Here is a 22,601-nt window from a genome sequence, read left to right on the forward strand (position 1 = left end):
AATAAAACAAATTACTATATTCAGTCCAAAGGAAACAACAGACAAATCTCGGGTCACCGTAACCGATATAGACGGGCCGGGTCGAGGGAGTGCAAAACGTTGAACCGGACCGGGTCGAAGCCTGGGCCAAGTCAATTCTAATTTGATTTGGGTTGGGTTCGGATCCGATTGGGTCTAATTGTGGCCTAACAGTCCAATAAACGACGAATTTTCTCGAATTTTCCATTCCGGTTTTTCCTTAAGAAATATGAAATCTTGAATGCGTTTTCTTTTATTTTTCTATTTGTATATATGATGATTTACTATTGTCATCGAAGCATATGTGAGAATCAATGGATAAGAGCTGTAATAACACGACTCATAATGATAGGTTTTAATCATATAATAACATATGATGTGGAGGTGTTATGAATTTTAATCATATCCTAAATCTTATCATGATTATATGAAAGATAATGTATGAATAATTTAATTGAGTTTGAAAAATCACAACTAAGCCTACGGTCATAAAAAGAAAATCACTAATTCTCATATATGATTTTATTTTCATCTCATCGTCAATGTTTTTATCGACTAAGCTAATTAATATTATATATAAAGAATTTATCATGTTTCTAAATATATTATTTTCTTTTAATATAAGAAATATGTAGGAATATAAAAATTACAATAGCATAATTATAACACTGTATAAATATCAAAATATATAATGTAAGATACATAAAATAAAATAAAAAAAAAGAATCGCATGACATAAACTAGGATTAATTTTTGCCTGCCTTCTTCCTGCACTCAGCAGTCTTCTCAACTTCATGTTTTAATCTGGAGACTTGTGAGGTGCCTGCAGATGGTCAGAGAGAACACAGGTCAGTAAGAAAAGCATTCATGAAGATCACCAATTGGGGATTTTGCACCAACAGGAACATCAATGATGATGAAGAATTTGTCTTTGTCTGCTTTCAGCTCCTCTGATCTGGGTTAAATCGTGCAAAGACAAACTCTCATTGAAGTTTCATCCTTTCATACCACTGTTTGATCTGTGTGAGAAACAGCTGGTCCCCTGAACCTATGACAGTACTGGAAATCAATGACCAGAAGAAAACCAAGGCATGTACTGAGTGGGGGGGTAAAAGAAGAGGAATGTCCGAAAGGCTTTGGATGCTGGGATGTCTCGTGATTGATCTTTAATGGTGATGCTGCAACAGTGATGATGGCATGTCGGTTTTAGGTTCATGTGATCGTGACCATCACGGCTTCCTTGTACAATTATTGGCAAGAAGCTTATGGGTGAGTGTTGATACAACCAAGACGAACAACTTAACCTCTAGCATTTGATTTGCTTACTTGTGCTTCAGGTGGCATGACCCAATTTTTGACCTAAGAGCTCTCATTGCAATCGGGCTGGAAACGCAAACGAGGGGGTGAGGAGATGTCGAGCTTCTCGTTCCCGGAGCGCCCGGCGACGGAGATCATCGGCGCTCTCGCCCAGGTGGGCATCGCCGCCTTGAAGCTGGAGGACCTCGCCAATCCCTCCGCCGACCTCGTGTGCACCCTCTACTCCAACTTCCTCGCCTTTGCCGACCCCCTCGGGTAAACACTCTGCCTCCTACCCTTTTACCCTAACCCTAACTCCTGATCTCTTGTTCCCCCCTCGCTTCGCAGCGAAGAATCGGATATACAGATCGCTTTCGGTGCTCTCGAGCTTCTGGATAACCCCGACCACTATGTGGACGCCATCCGGACCTTCAATCTGTACCGCAAGATCAAGGGCATGCTCGCCTCCATCCGGTTCGGCAGCTTTAATCTTCGTGATCTCATCAAGCCTGACACCAAGCGCACTCTTCAGATCCTTAGCACCATCGTCAACTTCATATATTACAGGTGAGAATCCTACCGAATGAACCGTGAAAAGTATCTGGCCTTTGGATGTTGAATGGTTGATCTCTCCGTGGGATCCTTAGGGAGGAGAAGCTGAACGTGCTGTAGCCTATTGTCGATCAATTCCCTGCATATGAGGAACGAAGGGCGGATCTCGAAGCAAAGATCGCTGAGATCTTTTCTTCTTCCTTTGCATCCACTTTAATTTGGCTATGATAGCCATATTTGGTATAATGGGTCGAGTGATAATGATCAGCTTGTTACTTGAATGTTGCAGGTTAACAAGCTGATTTTGGACCATGAAGTTGCACGACAGATGGAAGAGCCGACAGTTCAGCAGTTGGATGCAGAGGTCAAGGATCTGCGACAGATTATTCAGAATTATAACAAGCAGCAGATGTCATTGAAGACGATGGCCAAAGCACTCAAGGAGAAGACTGATGCTATTAATGACAAGGTTGTTTTTCCATTCCTTGCATTCCAGATTTATGACTAAGTCAGTGGATTAAGATTGTATAATATGTGTTTTTATAACTTGATACATGTCTTAACAAATGTAATATGCACCTTTGCTCGAGTGGACGTTGGCAAAATTCTCCACGAGTTAAACGTAATTATAAGCTTGTCCGTTGTGTCCTCTAAGATGTACCGCCCAAATGCTTAGTGATGCATGGCCTTTAATGTATAAAAAGTGGCTAAATAATGTTCCAGTCATATGGAATTTTGGGTAGCTAAATATGCACAACTCTATCCCCACATGTGGAAAGGATATTTACAACGTAAAACTTTCTGAAGAAGATTGCAACTATCAACATTTCTGAAATGTAAGTTTTGTTCGAATTCATATTTTGCAGAAAAGGACATGATGGTGTTCGAGTTAAGTTTTGTACCCAGTGATGCCAATACTGTTGCGAGTCAGTCGGAGGTTTTTCAATATTTTAGGTCGTTAACATCTGGATGATCATGTCATGGAAATTTATAAGGAGGTCTATAAGTAAATGTCATCCATTTGTCATCAGCAAAAAGGTTATATGCTGTTGCTCACTCCAAAATCCAAACCCACTCATTATCAAAGGACTGCTTGTATATGCACTGGGCCCTAGAAATTCAAATTAAAATCAGTCTTGCGGGAAAAAAGGTAAATCTAAAAACATATTACACAAACTAACAGTGTTGCCTGCTCATAATTATATTGTTTCACTTTCACTTTTCAAACATCTGCAAACATTATACACTTACCTTGATATCTGGCACGCATAATTTTCTATCTTTCAAGGATTTTATTCTTTTGGTCTCGCAAATACATCATCATTCAATTTTGGAGTCATTTTTAGATCTCAATTGTTTACTGAAATGGCATTGCTGCTGCTGCTTTGTTAGCTTATTTTTGGCTCACCGAGTGGCCTTTGGATAATCAAATTTCATGATATGTTTTGTAACCGGATGAAATTAAGAAATAACCCCTTATATAGAAGATCTCCTTTAAGATCAAACGGTTCCATCGAATTGAGTATGACAGTATGTGTGATAGCATCTACTATACTAGGAATATCAATGAACCCAATTCTTGCAATTGCTCAGGATGCCCTCTTTTAGCTTCTAACACTGAGAATTGATACACTTTGTTATGGCTTGCATATGATGATAAAATACATAGTTTGATTGTTAACTTTTATCTTGCAGATCTCTCAAGCTGATTTTGAGTTAGTGAAGAATGCCCAAGAAAACTCCAAGTTGTCATCTAAAATTGTTCAGTCCCCTGACAAGCTACAGGTTCAATATTCAGATACCACTTTCTTGTGTAGAATTTATCTTTTTGTGAAATAAAAAAAAATGATATGATTCTATGTACACATAGATGTAACGATCATGTAAATTGAATGTTTCTTACTATGAAGTTGCAACTCAGAACTATGGAATAAGAAAGAAAATAAAGTATGTTTTCAATCATACTAAAAATGATTTTTTGAATGACTAGTGGAACCTCAAGGATTTTAGTTGCTAATAATTTATAAGCCTCTTAATGATAGAGAAATATTATTTACTACATTACAAACCAAATCGATTTATCTAACATCTCAGATTGCCATGAAGATAAATTCTTTGGATTTTTATGATCACATACACTTACAAAGAGTTAAGAATGATATTTTGATACAAAATGCAAGTCTGAAGTTTCTTAAGACTTGGAAGTTTCAAGGCAGCATTTATACTTTGTGGTTTTTTGCGTTGATAACTTTATCTTCATAATAATGGCCTTATATCTATTTAATTTTACTTCCGCCGGCAATCTGGAGTAAGAATCCAGTATTTTAGATAGTTGTCTTTCATGTAATAATATCAAGTAACTCTTGATATCTAAATTTTTTCCAAAGAGGGCACTTGAAGAGAAAAAGTCATATCGAACTGAGGTGAAGAACTCTGAAAGGTCAGCCATGCAGAGCGTTCAAGAGAAAACTTCCACTTTGGAGGTGTACTCAAAGGTATGGTAACTTTTTGTTTCTTTTAGCAAATATGTATTACCTCTATGATTATATACCTCAAACAAAACTTTCATGATCTTTTTAATCTAAGTTCCTGATGGTGAATTTTCTACTCCTTGATGCTTATAGTTTTCTAGTCACATGAGTACATGTTGCTCTTCACTTCCTATGAAGGAACATGTGCATGCATGAGGGTTTGGGAGTCCTTGACTTTTGAACGTCAATGGAAGTATAGAACACTAATTCGTTGGGCTTTAACTGTGGAGCAGTGTCTACCTCAGGAGCAGTAGAGGTGTGAGGAAGCAAAGAAGACAGAGTGACAGCCAAGAAATATCTGAGCTTGGATGACCAGGCATCGGAATTTATAGCAAGAATTCTGTCCAAGTTGAAAAATCTTGACATAATGATAGCAGGACTTTTCTTCCAACTTGGAAATTATTGTTTTAGCCAAGAAAATAGTTCTTTAGTTTATTTTGAGCTTTAGCGTAGAAGGCATGTTTGACTACAGGACTTCATGGCTCCGGTGCTTTTTCAAAACAAGTTTTGAAATATTACTAACTATATGCTGTCAGGCTCCTGCAACAGGAAATAACCCTCAGATGCTAAGTTTGACAGTCAGATTTATTCACTTTTGTAATCCATTTCTGTTGTTGGCATTGCATTAATATTCATGTTAATATAGGTCTCTATTGAAAATTGAAATATCAATATATTGATAACATGTAGTTGTTGTATGTGATAAAAAAATATATATATGTGATGGAGTCGTCACAAGGATTAAGACAACAAGAGCATCTAACAATTTCCCTGTCATATCTCCGGTGTGTCAACAATCAACTTTAAAGTCCTTTTTGCGCTTAAAATAGATGAACTTATCAGACACATTTAAGAAGAACTTTCTAGTTGTATTTGGTTTTGGTGGCGACCACTTTGTGAGATTGACTCTAAACTTGATCTGTGAAAATAAGAAATTAAGGCATCTAAACTGAAGTATGGGAGGACCGAAAGTGTTAACTGCAACTTAAGAAATGCAAAGAGAAGTGTCAAAGGCATAACTACAAGGAGTTACCCAAAGCAAAAGCTTTTGGTATATGGATCTGCAAACAACACCAACGAGTCTTAATATATGGGATCTATTATTCACCGGAAAGGGTGATCTGAAGAATATATTGCTTATGGACTTAGATGGGATGGTTTAGGTGGAGAGGAACATATGTAATATTTTGAGACTATCTTGTAAGATGATCCATTGGGTTCATCTGTTGGACCTAGGACAATAAATTTGGCTCTGGTAATGACCCTACTTGCACTAGCTTGTTCACCTCACCCAAATTTGCATGATAGTTTGGAATCATTAGATCAGTGAAATATAGATCTCATTGAGAGCTAGCTAACCGGAGAAATTAAAAGGTCCATGTATCTCAATATGCAAGAACATATTTGTTTAATTTTACTCGGCAATAGATACTGTTAAGCAGAGTGTATTTGAGCACTTGAATAACTTTTTTTTTTTTTTTGTAGATTTGGCATACAATTTGTATCTTATTTTTTCTTGTCACTGGTATTCGCCAGGTAAATTCTGCTAAAACTCTTGAGAAGGATGTCAAAGCTTTGAAAGTTAAGTTGAGTGACGAACGGGTTTCTATCATGGCTGTCGAAGCAAAATTGGTTGAGAAGCAAGGGAAAGGTAGTTCTTTGGAATTTTTTTGTTACCATCTATGTATGACTTTACACATTGTCAATTACTGAATTGTAGTGGAGAAAAGTTGAAGTTTCGTTTTCTTAAAATAGTTTTTTTTTTTTTGTTGCAAAATGAATGTCAGCTAAACAAGCTGAGGAGCTGATCAAGGCTGCGGAAACAGAGATGGAATGGTAACAAAAATGGAAGCTTAATACTGTGAAGGCAGATGGAATGGAATGGAATGGAATGGAAGCTTAATGAAGGCATGCAGATGAAACTCAGATGAAACTCAGAAGCTTAATACTGTGAAGGCAGAGATGGAATGGAAGCTGCAATGCCTGGAGCCCAGGGAAAGGAAAGCTGAAGCTATGGTTACAAAGGTATATACTCTTTGATTCCTTGTGAAAAGATTTAAAGTTGTTTAAACTGATTAAGCATGTTTAACACCTCAGTCTGGAATAATAGCATTATTTGTTCGACATCCGCGTATCGGTCCCTTTGAAGTCGCTAATGCTGATTCGGACAAATCTTTTCCAATTTTGGACCTGACACTTCTGGCTGGGTGAGTGTTGATACAACCAAGACCAACAACTTAACCTCTAGTGTTTGATCTGCTTGCCAGTGCCTCAGGTGGCTTGAACAAATAGATCTAAGAAAGATCTATTTTTTCAGAAAAAAAAATCCAAAATAAAATATAAATGAACAATAATTATATACTTTATTCAGATGTTTTCATCCTAGAATATCAATTTATTTCAAATTTAAGTTAATATTTTTTTTCAATATTATTTTAATCAAAATTGATGAAACATCATAAAAAAAACTCAGATTAAATTTGCAAGTTATGAACTATGTAACCTAGAAAAAACATTTGTCTATAAGATTTTAAATCAAAAGATCTCAAGAAAAAAACAATATAATTTTACCTGACAAAATTCTTACATCAAGAAAAACAAATAATACTTTCATACACTAATTTTTTAATCAAAAAAGATAAACGAATATGATGGAGAACTATCAAAGTCTTTTCTTTACCGACTAAGCTAACACGATTACAACACCAAATGATCCTAAATTTTCAATTTTAAGCAGATGTTTTTCTCGTTTTCTTTCTCGATCTTTGATCGCTGGGTTTTTAGGCACAAACACCGCCCTATTTAAGATGCCGTCACTTCAGTAAAGCATCACGCAGCGACGGCAATCCGCGAGCTGTTCCTGTAGAGTACCAGTGGGACGAAGCCGGTGTCCGCATCGTCAAACAAGTCTGCTGCCTATCGAGTCAATTCCTTCCGCCTGTCTTCGCCTGTCAGTCAACCTTCTGCTCCTTCGTAGGCAGTTCAATCGTTGAACTTTGTGGATGTCGGTTGGCCTCTCCTCCAATTTGCTTCCCTAAAGATATTTTTTTGATCTTGTTCAGGGTAATCCGTCCCCCGGGGTTCCAAGTGTGGTTGAAAGGAGGTTGCTTCTGCCCCTTTGAGGAACTCTTGGCCTCCTTCTGCAATCGCGAGGCGTGGAGATGGCGGTGAGTTCTTTTCGGTTCATGCTGTACGCCGATTCTCCATGATTGTTTGCTTTGTCCTGCCACTTCGGGCCATAGCGAGTAAGAAAGTTGCGATCTTGGAGGGTTTTGGAATCGTTCTGTTGTTGCGTTCCTTTTCTTTTCTGTGTGATTCATCGTCTTTGCAGTACTTCTTTGTTGTGTTTTTTTATGTGTTACTCTTCAATTTTTTATTTCTATGTTAGTATTACGAGAAGTCTATTGAAGATTTTATTTTTTGGAGTATAATTGGGTTTTGATGCTGGGGTGAGACTGATGAAGTTTTGATTTTTGGTCTAATTATCATAATATCATCCTTTTATTTCATTTGTCATGATAGTTTTTGCCTAGAGCTTTGCAAAGATTACTACCTAATAACTCATGAATATTCCTAACTGAAATGGATCAGATATCATTCTTTGTAGTGACTGTACTGATCGAATTGAAGCATAAGAGGGTTCAAGTTGTTTGGACTGGTCCGATCCTAATTTGGAATGCTGACACTTTTGAATGTTTCTTTAGCAGTAACATCGGTCCCTGTTTACTTAAATAGCTATCTGTTGTTTCTTGGATTTCATCATTTGCCATGGCTTTTAAGGTAAGAATTTAGGGAATTATGATGTTGCTTGTGTTGATTTCAGTGCTTGTTTAAGTTGATTGTTCTTATCTTCTTCCCCTGAAAAGTTTCAAGCGGATGACACTTCTAATTTTTTATGTGGTATTGAGATGGGGCATGCTGCACTTTCATGTGCATCATGTGGGATCTAGACAGCAATAATTGGAGGAATGCATTTAGAATTTTGTTGCCTAATTAACATCTGATCTCATCAATGCTGCTACTAAATGAGTATCACATATTTGATCTCTGCAATTTGGTTTGCTGCCAGTTAAGTTGTAACTTTCATCAAAAGCTTCTTTATGTTAGTTTCGTTAGTTGGATGCTAGTGAATTAGGAGGAAGTTCAAATACTTAGAAGTCATTTTCTTGTACCTGTTCATTCATTCCATTTTATGAACCAAAACCTTTTCAACAATAAGTGCCAGAGCTATTATGAGCCTTATATGGTTAGATGTCCTTTTCAGACACATTGACAAACTATGACAAGAAAAGCTCCATTGGTTCACCAATGAACTTGACATGATTGTTATTGCTTTGGTGTCTACTTTGTAAAAGGCTATAAAAAATAAAAAGTTGTACATCGATTCCTCGTCCATCCTGTCTAAACTATTTGATAGGCTAATGTAGATTACCCGGGAAAATACCCTGAATCTGTTTTCTTTACTGTCTAAACTATTTGATAGGCTAATGTAGATTACCTGGGAGTGGCATTCTTTGCGCAGATGAGCAGCTTCAACACATAGGCCGAATGCATTTTTGTACCCCTTGTAAAACAGCCGAAATCAACTATTTATTTTTGCTGTTTTCAATCTTCTTAGATGTCCTTTCTAGTTTCATGGGAGATTTGTTTGTTCACTTAGACAATAGCTTGTTTTGTTCCTCTGATGGGTAAATTTCTTTCAAATGTTAATCATGTTTAATAATTGTGTTTGTTGATATCGCCTGTCAAATCTTGTCTTCTATTGACACTTTTATATATGAAATGAACGATTAAAATGAGTGGATCGAGATGAAAACCTCTGTAAGGGTTCTGGGATTTTGTTCTTGTAAATTCACAACCTTCTGTTTAGTTTTTTTTCATTGTAGCAACATGCCCAACTTCCTGAAGCATTAAGTGCAAACTTGGAGGCTCCAAATCCCAAGGATGAGCCACATGCAAGCAGAGAAGATGATCTCCGCCAACCGACAGAATCACATTTACCTCATGTTGCTATTGCACATAAGCCCACCACAGAATCCCCTCTTCATAGGCATGGGTATCAACCAAATTCCAGTGAACATAGAAGGGCCGGTAGAACAAGTGGTGAATCTGACAATAGCATGGAGCGCTCTCCACTTCACCCCCATTATCATGTGAAAGCTGCAACTAGAGGTGGTGTATCTTCTAAGGGTTCATCAGTGAGTAGCCATGCACTTGCTTCAAATGTTGCAGGTAGATCGAGAACGAGGACTGGTGGCCGAGGTGCTGAAACTGTGAGTCTTTTCTTCTAATAATCAGTTTTTTTATATCGAAAAACCTGCATGCAATCATGTACAGAAAAGCTGTGGGACAGCCTGATAAAGGGTCATCTGTGCCAAAGTTTGGTGAGTGGGATGAAAGTAATCCTTCAACTGCTAATGGTTTCACTGGCATATTTAACAAAGTGAGGGAGGAAAAAAAGAGTGGATCAGCAAAAGCTACCATGATAACAAATGATACAATCTATCTATGTCAATGACCAAGATGGTAGTGGTGGGTCCTTGGTAAGCTGCCTATGCTTGTTCCTATGATAGAATAATTAGAGCTAAAACCTAAATTCGAAGGCTCACTAAGTGTAAGCCTGGTGAAGCTCATAAGTAAACTTCATTTCTTAACTTTTTTTTGTTTTATTTAGTCTTAAATGAGGCTCTTAAAGATTACCAGTTTTCTTATTCGTAATACTTGCTGTTGTAATTTGACTCTAGCACGCAATAAAACTAAAGGTGCTTGACACTTCCTTTTTTTATTTTTTTTATTGTTTTCTTTTTTGTGAATTTCATGTCCATGTATTATAACTTTTAAGAAATGGAAACAGTTTTTTGCTCAACGCATATTGGTTTTTTGGTTGATACAGTTTTACTTAAACTGCCCTTTATCAACATACTAAAAACACCAGTATCATCTCTGTGACTATCAAACTGCTGCTTTTTAATATCTCGTAAAGGGATTATTCCAAGACAGTAGAATTAGGTTTTTATCATGAATTATCTTGTAAACAATAAATTTGTCAATGTCGTTCATGGCAAAAGAAATTTACTAGCAACCACGGAAATGGAAGCATCGGTTTTCTTCATGAATACTCCAAGCAAAAATACTTTTTAACTACTGCACATGGGGTACATAAATGTCAGACATTTTCTAATTTCAAAAAAGTCTTTTTATATAAATTGCTTTTGGGGACGACGTACACAGCCAACAGCTTATACATTTCTCTCCATTTGAAGCAAACTGCTATTTGAAATAGAGCAGTAACAGCAACAGCGGCAATAACATTGTAATATCCCAACTATTTGAAATAGAGTGATACCAATTTTAGCCAAGTTTCCTTAATACAACTTTATCTGTGACCTATTACATTTTATTTACTCTAATTGCAACTATGGACTTCATATTTGAAATAAAACAATCTGATCTAGTTATACTTTGCTTTCTTCTGTCTTTGACAGAGCTGTTGCTTTGGCTGGTGCAAAAAATAAATAGTATTACAAGAAGATTCAGAGCTTCGATCCTGTAAATATCCTCAAAGAAGAGTCATGATATTTGCATCTGTTTGGAACTGCATGTTCCTCTGTGCTAGCGTGTGTAAGTACCGTACTGCATCCATGAACACGTTCTTTTCAATTTGTTGAATCTTCTATTTCTTGTTGCAATACTGTAAACGAGCATATTTTATCTTCTTCTGGTGTGATTTAAATGTCTTGTATTGTCAAATGCCTCAAAAAAAATTTCTTTATGTGCTCGGGCATCGTAGTTCTGTATATAAGCATGTTCCATGTTTTTTTAAGATTGAGTGTAAATAAGTCTGAAACTTTGAGGCCTTTTCAGTTTCCTAGGCTCCAACATCTTCCATGCACAATTGCTCAAGTTCTTGGCAAGTCTGCATTCATTAACTCACATCATTCTAGGTTTCGTAGGATGCCTCGGATTGCATGTGGCTTGTATCAAGTTTTGAACTCTTGCACAGTGCATCATGAACCTCTTGCTTTATCTTTCCCTGGTGTTGGCTGCAGATATAAGGTTTAGTCTTTAGGATTGTTCTCAGTACAGCAACTATAAGAAACCTCATGATCTAATATGCATAAGATAGGTGTAAGATATGCATTTAGTTGTTTATTATTCATTAGGAAGCAAGATTAGGGCTAAGCATATTGAGATTAGTGTCCACACCTCCAAATTATATTCGAGTAGAAACTAATCCTTTATATATTGCTATGTCACCCAATTACAACCATTGCCCCTTAGATCCTAGCCAATAAGAAATTAAACAAGTTCCTCCTTCATCGGTTAGCATGATAATTCCCCTCTCTGAATGCACGAGACACCTTATATTCCATAAAAGATGATAGTATCGCTAATTACATGTCGAATGATACCAGGGCGGATTTTTCTTATTATATGTAAGGTGTACCGAAACCTGAGCATCAGTTTGGACATGGATCTGTTGAATTCCTTTCCTTTTTCACTCTCTTCAAGCCTTCCTATATCGCACCTTCATTATAAATAATTAGTCTGTTGTTTGTGAATCTGCATTCAGTGACTGAAATAAACTCATCATTGTCCCTTGGAATAATCCCACTAAGTTGTTCCTGCACTGAACATTCACGGATTCACCTATCTCGAATGCAGGCTTAAATGGTTTCCGTTAGCTTATAACTTGAAAGATTCAGTCTTGTGGGAAGTGGTATTTTGCTGTCTGTTTTGGAGACTATCGGTCGACACACATAAATTGTCTAAGTGCATAACATGCATGCTTACCTTTGTTCACTAAACATTCTCTCATTGAAGATTATCGTCCAATATTATGGCATTTCCTCATGAAACTGATGTTTATCGCAAGAGATGTTAGTTGGTAGGGATGAACTTCATGTGTAAAATTGCAGAAAATCATATGTCAATCTACCGCTGGTCTGTAAGTCTTAAAAATGCTAGCAACACGCAACAGCTCAGTGAGAATGTTGTCTTGTGTGAGAACTTCATGCCTTACATGTAGCATAGCATGACATTGCATGTCAGGTTCAATAGGTCATTATCGATTCTTGCTTGTATTTCCTTTTAGATTAAAAGACAAATGAAATCCTTATTCTATCAACACATTAGTGTGGTATATTAGTGGATTTACTTTTCCTTTGCAGCTTTTGGTATGTCTTCGTATGTTAATTCGAAGGTGTGTCTATGAAAACATATCAAAGGATGAGATACAGAAGTTGTTTCCACCAGAAGTCCTACCTGAATTACAAAGATTACTCACCCTGCTCCTGCAGAAGTTTCAACGAGAATGGCGCGAAGATGTGCTCAAAGATCAGGTCAATCTTTTTCTTCAATCTACATAGGATCTATGTTTCCCTTTGCAGCATATGAGGGATGGTTATGCAGTTATTTTTTACCTTTTTTTCTGTAGCATGTAGAGCATGATTATACAATTATATTCTTGCTTCAGATATAGTCAAGAGATTTGTAGTGATAGACAATCCTTCCATTTGCTCTTTAGTTGAGAAGCATCAATTTTTTTGCTATATCAACAAGCAACTGTAATGAACTCCATATTGACAAAATAAGTGCTGCTTTTCCTTTGAACACCACTTTCTATTTGCAAATCATATAGAAAAATCGTAGGCCAACTTATGTTTTAATAAATTTTCTTTTCTGTTCTTCAGGTTTCTTTGCCTCGCCTGAAGGCAATGACATGTAATGTGGTAAATCAAAATCAAGATTCTGTGGAGCATGTTGCTGTTATGAATCTGAAGGTACAACCAATTAAGTTTTTTTTTCTTATTCTATGACATACAATATCCCTGATAACGTTGTCCAATTTGTTTTATTTTCAATCAATCGATTAAAACTGAAGGCAGAAAACAGGGCACACTGTAGATGTTTTCACTGTTATTTAATCAATGATGTCAATCCGAATAATTATCTTCTGAAGCCAATGAGAAAAGGCTATGCTAGTGTTACTCCTCTTGTTCTCAGCCTGAAGCTCATATTTTCTATTGTTTACCTAGCCTTCAGTATTCAGAACTAGATATAGGTTTAGTTTATGTCTGCACAAAACTAGAGAAAATGAGAAGTTCTTGGCTGAGAATAATTTATATAATAGCCACCTCTGCACAATCAGATGAAATAAACAGTGATTGAGATGCCCATCTAGATCAATTGTTTGCTCCTGAGGCTTTGCAATAGAAATGAGTAATATGGCATAGTTATTCAATTGTTTATAATATGTTGTACTACACCCATTTGTTCATTTCTACCATGTCTGTAATAATGCTTTACTAGATCCACTGGAAATGAAAGCTTGTGCTCCTGTACAAACCACTGATTTCAATCTTATTGGCTGTTAAATGCCAAGAAATTGTGGTTCTCACTATAGAAAAAACCAGATAAATTATGCTAATACTTTCGGAGTGGATATCTTGCAGCTCCAAGGTGATACACAGTCTTCATCTGGTGAAACACAGGTTAAATTCCAATTGGCAAGAGATACCCTCGAGACAATGTTGAAGTCTATGTACTTCATAAGAGATCAAATGTCCAGTGGGGTAAGCTAAAGTTTTACCTTGCAATCAACAGATAACTCATGCACGAACAGTCTCATTCTTGTTGATGCATTCACATGTTTAATGATTCGCTTCTCCAGGATGCTACCTCTAATGGACCTGGGCAAGAACAGGGAGCAGCCGAAACAGCCTTAACATAAAATCTTGGGATGCCTCGCCTATGTATTATAGTTTTCTTTCTTTGCTTAACACTGACATAATATTCTGTGTTCTTATTCTTCTCAATCCTGTGACTCTGGACTTTTGAAGCTACTTAGCAACCCTTTTGTTTCCCAACTAAACTCATCCAACTGTATCTATGTGTGTGTAGCATGGGGGCAAATACTGTCAATTAGGTTTTATTTTCAGAATGTGTTTTAGATCATTTTCAATTTATTCTAGAAGCAAAACATCTTATTCTTTTGAGAAGCAGGGAATTCATTGAAAACATGGATTATGTCCGAAACCATCCATACAATGTGCTGAACCGAGGTTGTGCCCTGTATCTTCCTTCGTTGAGTTCTTCCAAATAAATGTGGCTCATTAAGTTTATGAGAAATGTACATATCCCAGTGGTTAGTGCAGTGTTGTGTAGTTGACAAGTCTCAGGTTTGAAGCCATGTAAGATGTCTTGCATGCAGTATAAAGTATTACGGAAGGAAATTATATTTCTATATGTGTATAATGTTTGTTCAATCAAGATGCATGTGTATGCATATACATATACACATGTAATTTGATTCATGGTGACCTCTTGCTAGTTCTAACCACTCTTGACATGCAAGGTTCAATCCACCCAATCTATTGATCCCACAACCTATGATGAACAATCAACCATCAGGTTGTATGTGTGTATCACAATCATATAATGATCCGACGAGAAGAGAAAAGAAGAGTATGAGGTGGAGAAAGAGGAGGATAGGACGAGAAAGAAAGAAGATAAGGTAAGAAGAGAAAGTAAAAAGAGTACGAGGTCGAGAAAGAGAAGGCGAGAAAAAAAGAAAACGAGGAAGAAGTTTTTCGTTGCACTAATTCACTCCTCCCTCTTAGTGTTTTTGACACCAACAGATTAAGATTGTATAATATGTGTCTTCATGGTTCCATACATGTCTTAACAAATGTAATATGCACCTTTGCCCGAGTGGACATGCAAAATTCTCGTAATTGGTTCTCATCGATTGCTTGTTACATAATTAAGTACATTCATGAAAAAGGATTTCCCTAATTAAATGGTTTCCGTCAGCTTATAACTTGAAAGATTCAGTCTTTCATAACATGCATGCTTACCTTTGTTCACTAAACATCCTCTCATTGAAGATTATCGTCCGATATTATGGCATTTCCTCATGACTCCAACTAGAAATCTCACACATCTCATGGCCACAATGGCCACTTGTTTGGTTTGACATCAACAATATCATCAAAACAGTGACCAGGTCTTCTTTTTACTCTCTTCTTGTGCTGTCATGGTGATTTCATTGTCCACATGGCTGGCAGCTCTAACATGGAAGAAGAAAGGATTACTAGAAGAAAAGGTGTTGAACTGCCTTCCTGAATGAGTTCTTGAAGTGCTCAGTTGGGTAAGCACAGCTACGCCGTGCAGGGAATCTGTATGCATTGGGGAGCAAAGAGTTGTAGACCTAATTGCTTACATGTCTGTGAGAGCATAGAGGGGGGATAGAAGGCCGAGGAGGGGCCACTATCCACACTATTTTTTGAAACTTGTCTTTTTGTTCAAATTGTTCTGTAGAGCTCTTGCTTTCTTCTGTTTCATCTTTTTGTCATCACTTTGGGCAGATGAATTATGCACTGAGTTGGTCCCCTCCAAGTCTGCAAGAGCATTAATTAGGGGTGCAAAGAAAATGTTGTGAGTGTAAAGGACAGGATAGGACAGCAACTCTGCCCGTCCTCTGGGTGTCTATCCATTATGTTTGGTTGGGTTGGATTGAACTGGTAAAGGGTTTGTTTGGGGTTGGAATTTGTTGAGGCTGACCAAGTTTTGAAAGAACATTTCTTTGTTCTTGGACTTCTGTTGCGGATCTTAGGGTTGCGCAATGCTTCCTATGTGATTCAATGGTGGGTTTCTTGATGCTACCACAGATGGGAGTTGTCTAGAGTTTGGATTTTGGATTTGGTTGGTAAGGGTTTTGGGGTGGTTTTTGTGATTCAATGCTGGGTTTCTTGATGTTTCTACATATGGGAGTCTCCTGAAGTTTGGATCTTGGAATTTGCTTCTTTAGGGGTTCTTGTGAGTCAATTGTGGCTTTCTTAATGCTTCTACAGAGAGGTGTAGCCTGAACCTTGGATCTTGAATTTGGTCATTTAGGGTTTATGAGGTGGTTTGACATGGCCCCTAAATGAAGTGAAGTGAAGTGCTTCGATTATCCATAAATGTGTAACCTTTGGATGACACTGCAAGGTCACTAGGGTAGTGCTTCTGAGATACAGGACCCTTTTGCAATCTATGGTTCCTACTTCGGGCCTTCACTTGGTGGCATTGTACAAGATAAACCAGTTCATGGAGAAAAGAGCATTTATCTACATGAGCATGTAGGGTGATGATCAATGACCACATAGTGGTGCGTTTTGTGACTGTGTTTTTGCAGGACCTTGTTTGAGATTCTTTAATCACGTCTCTCCTAGATTCATTCAAGATGGCATGCATGAAGCTGGGATCGAAACCTGATGCCTTCCGGCAACAAGGGCAATCCTGGTATGATGCATAGTGTTCTTGTAGTAGTTTTGGAGATTTCGTTAGTATTTTTTAATCAGTTCTTGTTCCGAGATAACCTGAAAATATTTGTCAAAGTTTGTTCCTGTTTGAATTTTCATCGTCTAGTATTTGGCTTTCTTCTTGAAGAGTTTAATTTTTTTTTGTCGTTGAAACTGAAGATGATACCAAAAATGTGATTTACGTACTAAAAAATGTCATGTCTTGGGAATATTATCTTGTTTTTCCATTAGAAAGGAAGTATTAGTGATGTGGTTCTTGTGAAGAACGTATTGTTTTCGTCGCTCCATAAAGTCATATCTTTGTTATGGGAATCAAACATCTGAGTGATTTTTCTGCATTTTCCTTTGACTAGCGAAGTTTGCTCTTTCTGCTTCACCATATATTCCAATCCTGTTCCTATCTTGCTTGACAGGCAAAACTAATTGTTTACATGCCATTTTAGTAATTATGATTGTGATTGGTGGACGACGCATAATTCTTGAGATTATTTATTGACTCCTATATTATAGAAAATGCAGTACTGTGTATCATTTGGTGAATAATGACAATTCTTGCTACCGTTCTCTCTTTCTTGACCAAATCATTGAGAATTAAAGAATTCAACATACATGTATTATTTTCTATTTATCCATTTATTTGTCCATGTACCTCTATTTCCTTTGTTTGTGTCATTGGATGTGCCGAGATGCCGCTCCATTATCTTGCGTCGGGGAGGCTTATTATGTTTGTGGAAATTTTAATATAAACTTTACGGTGCTTTAGTGCTATACTCAGGATTGTTCAGTCATGTCCAGTAAAATTTCAAGAACAACTATGGAGGATTTAAGTGATCAAACCTGCTTAAGGAGATAGAAAGTTTATGCAAGTGAAAAATAAGATGTTTTTTTCTCCTCAAGTAAGTAATCAGACACACTCTTGATAGATTAGATGGCCTCCATCCTACTATGACATGCAAAACTGCATTTCTTCTCAAGTTCAAGTTCTTTACTTACTAGACTCCTGTAATTACAATTATAATGTTTTTGCCATTTTAACCTGTGAACGCCTGATTAAAATATAACTAGGATTTATTGCTAGTTTTGCTTGTGAACTTCGCGTTTTCAAAGCCTTAGTTTGGTGATTCCCGAAATCTTTGCTTGCTGCAGATCACTTATTTTAAACTCTTTCAGGTTCTGTGCAACTGGGCTTCCAAGTGATCTTACAGTTGAAGTTGGAGATATGATGTTCCACCTCCATAAGGTGAGGATATTAACTTAGAAAATTAAGCTTCATCCGGCATGTATCGGTGTTTCGATGTTCATTTAAGTTACTATTTATCGTGCCACTTGACTAAGAGGTGAATATCATGAATAGAAAGGGAGAGCGGAGGGTAGTTATCTGAACATTTTCACCGACATCCATTTATCGACTTTCTTGACCTTTGTGAGAACCTTTACACTTCAAAACTTAAGTTGAATGCTGCTATCGAGAATTATATTTGCAATTCTTTCTTGCAGTTTCCTTTGCTATCAAAGAGTGGTCTTTTAGAAAAACTAATCGAGGAGAACTCTGACAAAGAAGAAGCAATAAAGTTGCATGAGGTTCCTGGTGGGGCGCCAGCATTTGAACTTGTGGTCAAGTTCTGCTATGGTGTGAAGTTGGAACTCAATTCATCAAATGTTGTGCGCTTGCGCTATGCTTCGGAGCACCTTCAAATGACAGAAGAGATAGCAGAAGGCAACTTGATTGCTCGGACAGAAATCTTCTTTAACCAGGTTGTCCTTCGCAGCTGGAAAGATTCGATGAAAGCACTCCAAACATGCAGTGATTTCCTCCCTCATGCTGAAAACCTTCAGCTTAGTAAGAGATGTATCGATTCCTTAGCCGTTAAAGCTAGTACAGATCCAAATCTATTTGGCTGGCCGATGATGGAACACTGTGCCATGCAAAGCCCCGGTGGGAGTGTGTTGTGGAATGGGATAAGCACAGGAGCTAGACCTACAAACTGTCGTTCGGATTGGTGGTACGAGGATGTCTCCTCCTTGACTTTTCCCTTGTACAAAAGGCTCATCTCTCTGATGAAATCTCGGGGCATCAGACAAGAAACAATTGCAGGTTCTCTGACTTTCTACGCCAAACGGTATCTTCCCGGACTGAACAGGCATCAGAATCTGGCACATGGAAATCTTGTAGCTGCACCTTCTGAAGAAGAGCAACGGCATCTCGTCGAAGAGATTGATAGCTTGTTGCCTCTTCAAAAGGGTCTAGCCTCAACCAAGATCTTGCTTGGTCTTCTTCGCACTGCCATAATTCTGCAAGCTCGTCCGTCATGCATTTCTAACTTGGAGAAAAGGATCGGGATGCAGCTAGACCAGGCCGACCTGGAAGATCTACTTTTCCCAACCTTTGCATACTCCACGGAGACACTCTACAATGTTGATTGTGTCAAAAGAATGCTTGATCACTTCTTAGCCATGGATCAAGCTACAGGTGGAACCTCTCCTGGCTCGGTCAATAATGAGCAGTCAATCGGCTCCTCATCTTTGATGCCGATAACCACTGTTGCCAAGCTAATCGATGGTTATCTAGCAGAGGTTGCTCCAGATACCAACTTAAAGCTGCCAAAGTTCCAAATGTTGGCTGCTGCCGTACCTGATTATGCCCGACCACTCGACGACGGTCTGTACCATGCCATTGACATATACCTGAAGGTAGTTGTCCAACTCTTAGACACTGATAAATGAAACTTCACACCCGCAATCTCATGCTCTTCCTATAAGTTATACTGATATTATTGCTGAGATTTCTTGACAGTAGGTATCTAATGTTCACTCTCATTTATCAAAACAAACAATGTTTAAGGAAGATATCTACTTGGCAATTGCAAATAATTTGCTGATGTCCAAAGCTTGATGCTAATACAGGCACATCCTTGGCTCTCAGAAAACCAGAGGGAGCAGCTGTGCCGGCTGATGGACAGCCAGAAGCTGTCACTAGAAGCTTGCACTCATGCTGCACAGAATGAGAGGCTCCCTCTGCGAGTTGTGGTTCAAGTCCTGTTCTTTGAGCAGCTTCAACTTCGGACATCGGTTGCTGGATGTTTGCTGGTGTCTGACAACCTTGATGGCTCGCGACTGCTGAGGAGTGGAATTGCTTGTTCGGGTGAAGCTGGAGGATGTACACCACCAACCGCCGTTAGGGAGAACAAGGATCTGAAGGTGGGCATGGATTACATGAGGATGAGAGTATCTGAGCTCGAAAAGGAATGCACAACTATGAAGCAAGAAATCAAGAGGTTAGGTCGGGGAAGGAGTCGATGGAGCAGCATTTCGAAGAAGCTTGGTTTCAGGATGAAGATGCCGCTATGCAGTGCCCACGAGGATTCTGTAAGTGACCAGCAGAAGAGTAAAGTTGGGAAGATTCACAAGTTGCAGGCTGTAATCACAAAACAGAAGCAGCTGTTACTTGTAGATGCTTCTTGTCATCCTTCTTAATCGTGTGACATTGTTGTCCTTATGTGTGATTTCTATTTCAGTAGCCACTTTCAACACATCATATACTTTCTTCTTGTGCAGAATCCAGCTGTTACTTGTAGAAGTTTTATTTCAGTAGTCACTTGTTCGACCTGAAAAATGAGATCATGGTGTTTGGAATATGCTCATGACTCTTGCAATCATCATGGTAACTGAATCAATTGCTGATCACAGACAACACCAAGGCACCGTAAAACCTAGTAAGATTTCACATGTTTAATCTAAAAAGATTTCAGATATTTAACAATGAAGGTCGAAGAAAACTAATTACAAAAAATTGCAAACATCATCATCCTTCTACTCCCAAGAAATTAAAATTCTCATGAAAATTTGGGAAAAAAAAGTGATAAGTGAAGATTGTCATGACAAATCAATCACGAGGTTCACAAGGGAATAACCATCAATGCCAATCAACTACAAAACTTCAAATGTTGAATGTTTCTCGATAATGCAAGTGCTCGTGACATTTAAGGAACCGTAAACTAGAGATAAACTGCTGATGCCACTCAGTGTGACTTCACATACTCCTGAACTATGTGAAGGCCCTCTGACTCCTCACCATAATCCTGCAAATGTCATTTGACAGAACAATTAATTGTGCATGTCAACTTACAGTGACCATTTTGCGAAACAGGAATTAAGATTATAAGTTCTTATTACTACACTTCAATCACCTTAACGACGACGCATGAACAGCCCACCACTTTCCTTGCCTTTCCCTCTGAGTCAATCTTGCACAGCTGCATGACATCCAATATCAAGTTATGGATGACAAAATCAATAACAGAATGGTAGAAAGAAGAATAAGAATCCACCAATAAATATGCAATACATAAATACTGTAATAGATTCTCCTGATTCATTAACTAAAGCAAGTTTTATCTAAAGAAACAATCATGGACATTGGTGCTTATCTACATAATGGGGCACTGGTCTCCTCGATGATTGCATTTCAATCACCACAAGGTTTGAGGTCATAAAATTTTCGCTTTTCAAGTGGAAATTGAGTTCAATTACAGAAAAAGCATTAACAAAAGCAGATAGATGATAGGAATGAACTCACCCCAGCCCACTCGCCAAGAGTTTTAGCACTAGGCACAGTGACCAAGTGCACGTTGTGATCAGCACAAAGAGCCTTAACCAGCTTGACATAGTCAGCCTGGTTGCAATCCTCAGCCAGAATGCAGAGCTGTGCCGCATGCTTCTCGATTGCCTTTGCAGCTTCATGAAGACCGCGAACAAGCCCATCATGAGCCAGAGATTTCTTCATCACCAGTTGCAGAGCAGTCATCAAATCCATGGGTTCTCCAAGCACAGGAGCAGATGATTCGGCAGCAATGTCTTCCCTGCCAGTCGTTGAAAACAGAGAGAGAAAAAAACGTCAGTCATTCCTAATAACAACAATTAAATACAACAAACATATGACAACAACAACATGGTTCGGTAGGTACATACAAAATTGCAAACTTTTACACACATCAAACCGGTTAAAGATAGGTTACAAGCATCAAAAAAGTAAATGATACATAATGATTCCATAAAGCACTACATACTACTAGGTGGAATTACCACTATTATGCCGGCAGCATGATATATGTTGTTTCGTGATCCAATATTGTTGTGTAATGACTACCAAAGTATCATACTGCGGAATGCCAAAAATGTGAATCTTTTGGATTGTTTTGAAAGAGACGACAGAAAAGATAAAGACTTTTTGTATTGTCGACCTAATAGATCTGAAAGGCTTATAAATTACAGACCAGAAACCTATTCAACCCCTAAATTTATCACGATCCTTGTCCACAGATCCTTCAAATATTTAAAAGATTTAAATGTAAGAGTAGGCTGTCAAAAATGACCAATCCAATCATAAAAACAGTTCATGCAGAGAATCATATGTGCAAAATTTACTACAAAACGAGAATGATATACATGTACAACGGCCCCGAAATACAAAATGATAATCAGGAACAGTAAAAGAAACGAAAGAAGAAAAAACCGACAGAAAAAAAAAAATTCAGATTTTGATGTCTTCCTCACCACCTATACACTAAATTCACCATAAGAAAACTCGATGTAGCAGTTGCATCAGACGAATAAAGACAGCATATATAGAAAGAAAGCAAGATCAGATCAAAGCAATGTCAGATGGAACGGAATACTTACGCGGCCATTGTATTTGCTGGAATCGAACGATATGGACCGTGACGCTATCGACCAACGCTGCAGAATGTCAGAAGCGATTAGATCAGGAAAGACCAAAGGAAAGAATGGATAGAGGGGCTGCCGGCGGCGCACCAGTTCGATGATTAGGGTTTTAGGCCGAAGGAAGCGGGCGAATGCCCAGGAGCCTCTTATATACCATACCGTGCTGAAGCCAATTTTG

At 38.0% G+C, this 22,601-nt stretch overlaps 4 protein-coding genes across 5 annotated transcripts; 3 read left to right on the forward strand and 1 right to left on the reverse strand.

Annotated features, from left to right (window-relative positions):
- The first annotated feature begins 884 nt into the window (after positions 1-884).
- LOC135636489 (kinetochore protein NUF2 homolog) lies at positions 885-9,428 on the forward strand. Its single transcript, XM_065148178.1, has 12 exons — positions 885-1,287; positions 1,356-1,590; positions 1,663-1,881; positions 2,149-2,335; positions 3,562-3,651; positions 4,254-4,361; positions 5,934-6,048; positions 6,185-6,213; positions 6,336-6,422; positions 6,508-6,604; positions 7,182-7,347; positions 7,460-9,428. The coding sequence occupies exons 2-10, from the start codon at positions 1,430-1,432 to the stop codon at positions 6,589-6,591; spliced, it is 1,080 nt and encodes a 359-aa protein (XP_065004250.1). The 5' UTR covers positions 885-1,287; positions 1,356-1,429; the 3' UTR covers positions 6,592-6,604; positions 7,182-7,347; positions 7,460-9,428.
- A 3,142-nt stretch (positions 9,429-12,570) lies between these two features.
- On the forward strand, positions 12,571-14,398 carry LOC135634861 (uncharacterized). The gene is made up of 4 exons (XM_065145536.1): positions 12,571-12,739; positions 13,091-13,180; positions 13,853-13,972; positions 14,071-14,398. The coding sequence occupies exons 1-4, from the start codon at positions 12,587-12,589 to the stop codon at positions 14,128-14,130; spliced, it is 423 nt and encodes a 140-aa protein (XP_065001608.1). The 5' UTR covers positions 12,571-12,586; the 3' UTR covers positions 14,131-14,398.
- A 1,002-nt stretch (positions 14,399-15,400) lies between these two features.
- On the forward strand, positions 15,401-20,257 carry LOC135634860 (BTB/POZ domain-containing protein At1g30440-like). Of its 2 annotated transcripts, XM_065145534.1 has the most exons (5): positions 15,401-16,682; positions 17,873-17,942; positions 18,057-18,125; positions 18,200-19,393; positions 19,607-20,257. In XM_065145534.1, the coding sequence occupies exons 1-5, from the start codon at positions 16,624-16,626 to the stop codon at positions 20,174-20,176; spliced, it is 1,962 nt and encodes a 653-aa protein (XP_065001606.1). In that variant the 5' UTR covers positions 15,401-16,623; the 3' UTR covers positions 20,177-20,257. The 2 variants fall into 2 exon arrangements, with proteins under 2 accessions (XP_065001606.1, XP_065001607.1); XM_065145535.1 differs by lacking the exon at positions 18,057-18,125 and having other exon boundaries at positions 15,419-16,682.
- Positions 20,258-20,510: 253 nt separating this feature from the next.
- LOC135634862 (small ribosomal subunit protein eS12-like) lies at positions 20,511-22,544 on the reverse strand. Its single transcript, XM_065145537.1, has 4 exons — positions 22,382-22,544; positions 21,279-21,561; positions 20,890-20,955; positions 20,511-20,781 (listed from the first exon to the last, which is right to left on the reverse strand). The coding sequence occupies exons 1-4, from the start codon at positions 22,387-22,389 to the stop codon at positions 20,722-20,724; spliced, it is 417 nt and encodes a 138-aa protein (XP_065001609.1). The 5' UTR covers positions 22,390-22,544; the 3' UTR covers positions 20,511-20,721.
- Positions 22,545-22,601: the final 57 nt, after the last annotated feature.

The sequence above is a fragment of the Musa acuminata genome, chromosome BXJ3-4, assembly GCF_036884655.1.
Source record: "Musa acuminata AAA Group cultivar baxijiao chromosome BXJ3-4, Cavendish_Baxijiao_AAA, whole genome shotgun sequence".
In the NCBI taxonomy this organism is placed as follows: domain Eukaryota; kingdom Viridiplantae; phylum Streptophyta; class Magnoliopsida; order Zingiberales; family Musaceae; genus Musa; species Musa acuminata.